General features: G+C 49.4%; 1 protein-coding gene across 2 annotated transcripts in view; it reads left to right on the top strand.

Annotated features, from left to right (window-relative positions):
• PCSK6 (proprotein convertase subtilisin/kexin type 6) overlaps window positions 1-9,362 on the top strand; it is a 185,610-nt gene that overhangs the window by 107,717 nt on the left and 68,531 nt on the right. For both annotated transcript variants that reach the window (XM_073882509.1, XM_073882508.1), the window contains exons 9-11: window positions 2,331-2,431; window positions 6,968-7,071; window positions 8,990-9,107. In XM_073882509.1, the coding sequence (XP_073738610.1) occupies window positions 2,331-2,431; window positions 6,968-7,071; window positions 8,990-9,107 (323 nt within the window). The remainder of the gene's footprint in view (window positions 1-2,330; window positions 2,432-6,967; window positions 7,072-8,989; window positions 9,108-9,362) is intronic.

Genomic DNA, 9,362 nt, shown 5'->3' with positions numbered 1-9,362 from the left:
TCTCCTCTGAGAGTATGAATGGCATTTTTGCTGGGGTTTTTGTTTTTGTTGTGGTGGTGGTGGTGGTTTTCAGCTCAACTAGAGCCAAGCTTTTGCTCTGAGTCCTCCAAGAGAACCTGCAAGGGGATGGACTTCTCTGGATGGTTGGCAGCTTGTAGGCTGTGCGGTTCAGGCAGGTGTCAGCTGGAAATCAAGGCTCTGTCCCATCCCGTATTCTCTGTTCCTCTCTGTCCAGCGAATGCCGAGCCGTGTTCGCCTGGAGGGAGGGGATTGCCTGGTACTGACACATGACTTTTAATAAAAGGAGTAACGCCCGGCAGAGCATTGCTCACCCATTCATTCCTTGACTTTCTTTCATTCGCTGACCTGGAGCAGAGTTCCACGCATGACGTTTGGTCTCAGGAAGCAGGGGCTGCCCACCTTGGTTGAGCCATCCCCTCCCTGCAGAGGGGGGCCCTCTGCTCACTCCCCAGTTCTCAGAGGCTGGAGAGCCAGCCATGGGCCTCCCCTGCTCTTGGGAGCGTGGCCTCCTGCCCAGACACCCTCAGTGTCCATCACTGGCCACCATTTACTGAATGTAAGTATGTTTCAGGCGCCAGCTATGACTTTCACCAGAAAGAAGCCTGTGAAGGACGCATCATTAGGCCCATTTGCAGATGAAGATCCTGGGGTCAGAGGTTGCATCCTTGTCCGGACTTCCCCACCCTCAGCTGCCCTTCCTTGAACAGCAGGATGCAGGGAGGAGGAGGCTGGTCTCTGCCAGTGTTCCTGTCAGTCTTCCGGCATGTGCATGAGGCAGGCTGGATCCTGTCTCCTGGGTGATTGTCAGCCCAGCCAGAATGTGATGAAGGAAGATGCTCCGTTGGGGAGAGGATCTGGATTGTTATGACTGGGGAAATTCATTCTTTAGGGTTATGCAGATCGGCTACTAGAACCTTGCTGTTGGTGTGGCTATCAGTTTCCTATTGCTCTCGTAACAAATTATCCCAAACTCAGCAGCCTAAAACAGCACAGAATTATAATCTCAGAGTTCAGGAGGTCAGCAGGGCAACGGCCTCGACTGCGTCTCTTCTGAGCCTCCTGAAGCTGAAATCCGTGTGCCGGCCGGGCTGTGTTCCTTTCTAGAGGCTCTAGTGGAGAATTCATTCTGTGCTCATTCGGTTTGTTGGCTGACTTTAGTTCTTTGTGGTTATAGGACTGAGCTCTGGATTCCTTGTGGGCTGTCTGCGAAGGGCTGTTCTCAGCATCTCCAGGCTGCCCACATTCCTTGGCTTATGTTCTTCTATCTCCCTCGTCAAAGCCAGCAAAGATGGTTTGGGTCCCTCTTCTGCCTCGGCTCTCTGACACACTTTTCGGCCTCTCTCCACTTTCCAGGGCCCGGTGAGGGCATGGGGCCCACTGGACAATCCAGGATTGTCTCACTGATCTAAGGTGTGCTGGTTAGCCAACTTAATGCCGTCTGCAGCATGCACGGGTGTAGCTTGAGGGCCAGAATCCCATCTAGCACAGTAGGTGTGGCACGGCTGAACCCATGCATGGTGATTCCACGGTGCTGCTTCTCCACATCAGTTCAAAGACAAGCGACAAATCAGGCTGTGTGCTAATGAGGTCCAGAATCGATATCCCCACCCGGCCCGGAGTCAGTGTCTCAGAGGAAGGCATGCAGAGCCCCCTCGGTTTGCAGTCAGCTTTGCCTTTCCAAGGACAACGGCCAGCTTCATTGTCCCACACAGCAGGCCCTGTGAAGGTCACGAACACTCCAGGTTCATCTGCTGCAGATGGAACTGGGTGCTTTAGGACACTGTCAACTATCTGAGGAGGACATCCTGGTAGGGAATGATCTGTGACCTTCTGTGACTTATCTCTGATCTGGGTAAAGGCAGGGGTGGTCTCTGGGCCACCTGGGCACCCCCCCACCTTGTTTCCAGCTGCTCTGATGTCAGGGGTGACTTGGGGGTCTTTAACATGGGCTGTGGCAGGTGGGGACTCTGCCATGGAGGGCCCCTCTCTTACCTTTGTGTCTCAGCACGCTCATCTGCAGCCGTGAGGTCGTGCGGCTTCCTGCTGCCTGTCTTCCCTTCGCCTTATCTCCCTGTCCCCACCCTGTGATTAGCTCACTCTGGCAGCGGGTCCCTGTTCTATGTTTGAGAGCAAAGCAGATTAGCAGCGAGGAGCAGACACAAACCTTAATTGGGGAGATGCATCTCCGTAGTGCCTCTTCCGTCCCTGGGACCAGGGGCCACACCTGTCCAGGTGCAGCATCTTGAGTAGCCTCTGACCTCGGACATCTTCTGAGAGCCGACTTCGCCTCTTGCTGCCCTGTCCCCCAGGTCACCACGGATCTGCGGCAGCGCTGCACGGACGGCCACACAGGGACCTCGGTTTCAGCCCCCATGGTGGCGGGGATCATCGCCTTGGCTTTAGAAGCAAAGTAAGTTCCTACTTGCCTCCCCTTCTTTTCCTTTGTTTTCTATACATTTTTATTACAGTAAAATACACATAAAGGCGACCATTTTAACCAATTTTTTAAAAGATTTATCTGTTTGATGGGGCGCCTGGGTGGCTCAGTCGTTAAGCGTCTGGCTTCAGCTCAGATCATGATCTCAGGGTCCTGGGATCGAGCCCCGCATTGGGCTCCCTGCTCAGCGGGAAGCCTGCGTCTCCCTCTCCCACTCCCCCTGCTTGTGTTCCCTCTCTCACTGTGTTTCTCTCTGTCAAATAAACAAATAAAATCTTTAAAAAAAATAAAAGATTTATCTATTTGAGAGAGAGAGAGAGAGAGAGCATGCACATGAGTGGGGGGAGCAGAGGGAGAGGGAGAAGCAGACTTCCCGCTGAGCAGGGAGCCTGGCGCGGGACTCGATCCCAGGACCCTGAGATCACGACCTAAGCTGAAGGCAGACGCTTAACTGACTGAGCTACCCAGGCGCCGCCCCCCCCCCGCCCCATTTTAACCATTTTTAAATGTACATTTCATCAAGCACATTCACCTTGAGTAACCATCACCACCATCCATCTGTGGAACATTTTCATCATCCCAAACTAAAATCCTACGCCCAGTAAGCAGCAACTCCTTGTGCTGGTCAGCTAGGGATGTCATAACAAAATACCACAGACTGGGCAGTTTAAACAACAGAAATGAATGATCTGACAGTTCTGGAGGCTGGAAGTCTAAGATCAAGGTGTCAGCTGGGTTGGTGTCCTCTGAGGCCTCTCTCCTTCATTTGTAGATGGCCACCCTCCCCCTGTGTCCTCATACAGTCTACCCTCCATCTATGTATGTGTCTAGATCCTTTTATAAAGACACTGGTCATAGTGGGTTAATGATCCCGTGTGACCTTAATGACCTCTTTAAAGACCCTATCTCCACATACAGTCATATTCTGAAGGACTGGAGGCGAGGGCTTCAATATATGAATTTGGGAGGGCACAATTCAGCCCATAACACTCCCTGTAACCCCTCCTCCAGGTCCTGGCAATCACCAGTCCACCTTTTGTCTCTATGAGTTTGACTGCTCTAAGCACCTCATGTAAGTGGAATCACAGAGGATTTGTTTTTTTGTGACTGGCTCACATAGCACAGTGTCCTCAAGGGTTATCCACGATGTAGCATGGGTCAGGATTTCCTTCCTTTTTAAGGCTACCCTTAATGGATATGAAGAGACTCCTTCCCTTCTTTTTCCTTTTTAAAGCTCACCATCTCCTGCCCTTTGTAGAACCACAGAGACCTGGGGGAGCCAGGACCCCAAGCCTACCTCCCATTCTGCATCACGTGCCAAAATCCCACTTTGGGCCACTACAGGTGCCCTTCATAAACTTTAGTTGATAAACTGACAAGGCAGTGGTGATGTTTTATCTGTCACAAGCCAAATAAAAACTCTGGAGTTGTTAGTGTCCAGATGGGTCAGGAAGAAAAGAGAGTTTACTACACCTGCAATCATGGTGTCAAAAACAAATGTAGTTTAGACGTCAAAACTGGCTCAGAACAGTCCCGCCGTTTGAAGTAGTCCGTTGTTGTCGATGAAATTTTTTAAATGATTCAAAAAAATCCTATTTGGGTTGCTTCGATCCTTACAATTACGGATATTTGCATGTCGGTTTGTCTGAGGCAAAAGAGCATACAACTCAAATGTTACCAGCTTAACAAAGGAATAGCTAAATATTTTTTGATTTTCAGGCCAAAATGTTGGCTTCTGTGTCCTGAGTCTCTTAAAAAAAAAAAAAAAAAAAAGAATTCTAAATAATTACTTACTTGTGTGGAAAGTGGCATTCACATACTTAGCAATTCATTGTTTTATAGTTCCTTCCATCCCTTATTGGAAGCATGCAAGGAATTTTGTTAGTCAAAATTAAATAGAAAGCAAGTTTCATTTCATGCCCGCTTGTTCCATTAAACTTGGCCTGTGGACACATGAAAACTCTGGTAGTCATCATCCTTGCCCTTTCAGCTCCTCCTCAGAAATTCACAGGTGGCTAGTCTGAAAACAGTGTTAGCTCAGAGCATTTAAACCTGCAGGACTGGTCAAAGAAGAGACAGGTTATAGCAAGGGCCCCTGCGGGCCTGAGGTCAGGAGATTGGAGACTGGGATAGTGCAGGTGTCCAGGGAGCAGGCCTGCTGCTCCTGCGCCTAGCATTGCCTTCCGACTCTGTTCACTTGCACCGTAGAAGGCATCCAGGCAAAGCCAGATCGTCCTGGGTGGAGGAGGTCTCAGGGGGTCAGGGAGGGCCTGTGGACAGCATGTAACAAAAATGAAGAAAGACCCTCGTGGGTACGAACTGTGCATAGGTTGTCCTGGTTTGTGGCCATCCTGGGATTTCCCATCAGTCCCATCTTTGCTGAAAAACATTTCCAATGCCATTTCTTAGCTATGTTTCTCATACAACTATATGTCTGATTTTATTACCAGAGTCCAAAATAAAAATGTCTTCATAATGAGACAGTTTCTAACTTCTCCTTTTCTTTACCCATTCTGTCTTGAGCTCTGCGGCTCCTGCTTCCTGGCACCTTCTGCTGGAGCCATCCTTGATAGGCCCCGCAGTAACTTGCCAGGTCACACGGGAAACAAGGGGTACAGCCCCATCTACTCTGGTTGAGTTCTAAAGCCTGTGTCTGTACGCAAGAGGGTGAGGCCTTGGGCCACGCGGGGCCTCAGAATCCCCCCTGAACAATGACGTCGGCCATGGGCCCTCAGGAGGGGCAGTAGGGCGGGGGAGGAAAGCCAAGCAAAGGCCTGGAAACTGGACTGATGGACACAGTTGCGGGGGAGGTGGCCAGGAAGCCAGTGAGGTTACTGGCACAGAGACAAGAACATGCTGGAGAAATCAGAGAATACCGGGCGGGGCTAGCACCTGGAGAGTGAGTCCCAAGGGAGGAATGTATGTGTGCCCCAAGATTCAAACCACGGTGAGGTCCCCGTGGACAACAGGCAAAAAGGTGGGAACGTGACATGGTGCAGCCGCTGTAGGATCTATTCTAACCATAAAAGGAGGAGATACCTCCAGGACCCATCAGTAAATGAATGGCTACACACAATGTGGTCCCTACAAGCCATGACGTATTCTTCAGCCTTCCAAAGGAAGGGAATTCCGACACCTGCTACGTACAACGTGGATGGACCTGGCGGACATCAGGCTGAGTGAAACAAGCCAGTCCCAACAGGACACGTACTGTGTGATTCCATGTGTATGAGGTTCCCAAAGTTGTTACATTCATAGAGACAGAAAGCAGAATGGTGGTGGCCAAGGGGCTGGAGGCAGGGGGAAACAGGCAGTTAGTGTCTAATGGGGACAGAGTTCCACATGGGGAAGATGAAAAAGTTCTGGAGATGGATGGTTTGTGATGGATATACCACCATGTACAGGTCCTAATGGTTCTGCCCTGTGCACAGAAAAATGGTTAAGGTGGTAAATTTTCTGTTATATATATATATTTTTAAAGAGTTTTATTTATTTATCTATTTGAGAGATCGGGCGAGAGAGACAGAAAATGAGAGAGGGGAACACAAGCAGGGGGAGCAGCAAAGAGAGAGGGAGAAGTAGGCTCCCCACCGAGCAAGGAGCCCCACATGAGGCTCGATCCCAGGACCCTGAGATCACAACCTGAGCCAAAGGCACATGCTTAACAGATTGAGCCATCCAGGCGCCCCTTTTATGTATATTTTTAAACACACACAAAGAGTGGGTGCCTAGAAAGACAGTTGTAATTGCTGTGGGGGTGGGGCAGGCCCTGGGTCAAGAGGAGGGGGTGCAGGTCCTTCCAGCCTCTGTCTGTGACCCGGTCTTGATGCTGTGAACAGAGGGGGTTATGGTAGAGTATCATCAGAAGATGGATCCTGGTTTCAGAGGTGTTTTTAAAAAAAAAAAATGGCGGGACAATGTATCTTAGACTCACAAAACTCTGATCTATGCATTTTTATTAGTGGGCATGTGTTTGTTCAATGAAATGTTTCTACTTTGCACCAAAACAAATGTATTAGAAATTTAGAGTTACTAAAATCTTGAATTACAATAGGTAGCAGGTGGGTCCACACAGGGGGCAGGGAGTGGAGGGTGTGGGGTCTGGGCAGATGAAGGCTCAAGCATGCTTTCATGCACCATAACATTTGCTCGTCCTGATGAAGAATAACCCCCAGGACTTAGAAACATCAAGATGTCCCTCTCCCCCTGCCTCAATTTCTTCGGTAGCCCTTGGACACACTCAGGTACCTTGGCAGCAGGGCTGGGTTTTTAACGCTATGGATTTTAGGTCACCCACTGCACTGTTTTATCTTAGGATTTAATCCCTGGAAACCATTCTTTACAAAGAGGTTATGAAATAAACCCTCACTGAGGAATGGAGCCTGCAGGGCTCACTCAAGTCCCGACTCAGGGCTGGCTCCTGACACACCACCGCCGATGGGCCTGGGCAGCCGTCATTTTGACCCATGCGGGCTTGGACTTCACTGGTCTGTCATTGTGTCGTTGCAGTAACCAGTTAACCTGGAGGGACGTCCAGCACCTGCTGGTAAAGACATCCAGGCCGGCACATCTGAAAGCCAATGATTGGAAAGTCAACGGTGCCGGTCATAAAGGTGCGGGGGTGGCTCCCATTGGGCTGGGCGGGGACGGACAGCCTGTCCCAGAGGGCCCACTGGGTGACCTTCTGGAATCTCTGTTAAAGGGCTGCCAGGAGCTTCCCAAGAAGAATCCCCAAATCCTCAAAGAATCACAAGGGTGAGAAATACATAGCTAGAGAATTAGGAAAAGTAACCTCACACTGACATTAAGAAATAAGCCTAAGATCAGTAGAATTCAGGGTTCTCTAAACATCACGACTTTTGTCATCCAGAGACCACCTGTACCAAGTATTGATGTAATAGTTCTCTTTACATGGACTTGCATTTTTTTTTACATAAAGAAATATATTTTATTTTATTTTTTTTTTTTAAAGATTTTATTCATTTATTCATGAGAGAGACAGAGGGAGAGAGAAGCAGAGGGAGAAGCAGGCTCCCAAGGAGCAGGGAGCCCGATGCGGGACTCGATCCCAGGACCCCGGGATCATGACCTGAGCCGAAGGCAGACGCTCAACCATCTGAGCCACCCAGGCGCCCTAAAGAAATATATTTTAAAAAGAAACTTTATTATATCTAGTTAATCACGGGTTTGAGGTAGATTTTTATTTTTTTTAATGCACATCAAAACAAATCCATGACTATTAAGATAAATAATGTTTGTTGTGTGCCACCTAAGGGCATCTTGCATTCTTAGTCCTGAGTAGCTCTATGATTTTGAAACGGGCCCTCAGTTTCCTTATCTGTACAATGAGGACATTGAGATAGTTATGTTTTAAGTTATTTTCTAACCATAAAATTTCTCTCTGTGTTATAGAAGTAACTCAAGGCTTCTTTCCCCAACCCAGCCTGACAGAGGTTCCATGAAATCAACCCACAGTCAGGGCCTGTAACCCAGGTATTTGGGGCCTCTCGAGCAGATAATTATAGGACTGTGGTACTGGCTTTGTTTGCCTGCCTTCTTACCAGAGATCCTTGAAAAAGATTTCCATTTGGCCCAGGTATGTTAGGGAGGACTTCTTTTTCCTTTTCTAAAGCTCAGGCCCAACTATTTCGACAGCGAGCCTGATACTACTATCTGTAAAACATAGGACAAGTATTGTCACTGTAAGTTCCAAGGGACATTCCTTTTAATAAGAAAGCCATCGATCAGGCCTAATGCATCCTTGTCTTGCAAGAATGTTGGTGGTAGGGGTGTGCTGTAACAAGAGCTGACCTACATTTCAGTGTTGGCCTAATTAAATAGGAAAATACACTGTATCTCATTCTTGACCCTGCCTCTTAAATTAAACTTTGAAACTCTACTGCCGTGGCCAATAAACACTGGATCGGGCCAACTCACAAGCACTCACGGTCTGAGTTCTGAGTCATACCACTTTCCCAGGATGCCCTGGGAATTGATCAGGCAAAGAAAATGGTGGGGGAAAAAAAAAAAAAGATGAACCCGGCCTTGCTTTCTGGTTTATTACACATCATGGCTGCATGAACCGAAGGGTTTCAGGTTTTTGTTTCTTTAGTCCGGTTTATGATTTGAGGAGCTCAAACGCCGACAAGTCCCTTCTGTGGTGGTTGGGGGCGGGGGGGGGACCCATCCATGTCTTGCAGAACAAAAGTACTAGGCTCTCTCCACACTTCTTTTCCGACCCTGCACCAAAATGGGCCACGTTTCAGGGGCCGCACTCCTGACCTGAAGGAGTACAGGTCAGAGGGAGGCTAACGTAGCTGGGATCTTGGAGCAGTCCTCAGAAGGGCTGCAGCCTGGGCTTTCCAGGAGGTAGCCCGCGTTCCTGCCCTGCCATGAGTGGTGCAGGTGGTCTGTCCCAGGACCGTGGCAGCCATGGATCCGGTGCCCTACGTGGGAGCCGAGCAGAGTGCAAGAGCTGGGCCTTGCTCCGTTCCTGGGGGGCAGCGGCTTCTGAAGGCTCTGTCTTTTCAGTCAGCCATCTCTATGGATTCGGCCTGGTGGATGCAGAGGCCCTGGTCACGGAGGCGAAGAAGTGGAGAGCAGTGCCTGCCCAGCATGTGTGTGTCGCCACCACAGACAAGAGACCCAGGTGAGCCTCAGCTCAGGCACCAGTTGGCTTTTCAGGAAGGTCAGTGCGGAGCTGACTGTGCTGTAAGGTACAGTGTAAGGTGTAAGGGTGTTCACACATGCGTTCCTATGCACATCGGTGGGCACACGTGTGGGGGGCACTGTGTGCACATGGTAGTGTGTGTATAGACATGTCTGTGTTTTCTCTTATGGATTCTGGAGCTGGAAAAGAACCACTCCTTAACTCGTGACTCTTTTGAGGCCTTTTGCTGTCAAT

Source organism: Callorhinus ursinus, unplaced genomic scaffold (genome assembly GCF_003265705.2).
Source record: "Callorhinus ursinus isolate GAN/ISIS: 27379988/994484 unplaced genomic scaffold, GSC_fseal_2.0 scaffold47, whole genome shotgun sequence".
NCBI lineage: Eukaryota > Metazoa > Chordata > Mammalia > Carnivora > Otariidae > Callorhinus > Callorhinus ursinus.
The sequence above is the reverse complement of the archived record's forward strand: the minus strand, read 5'-3'. Positions and strand labels throughout refer to the sequence as shown.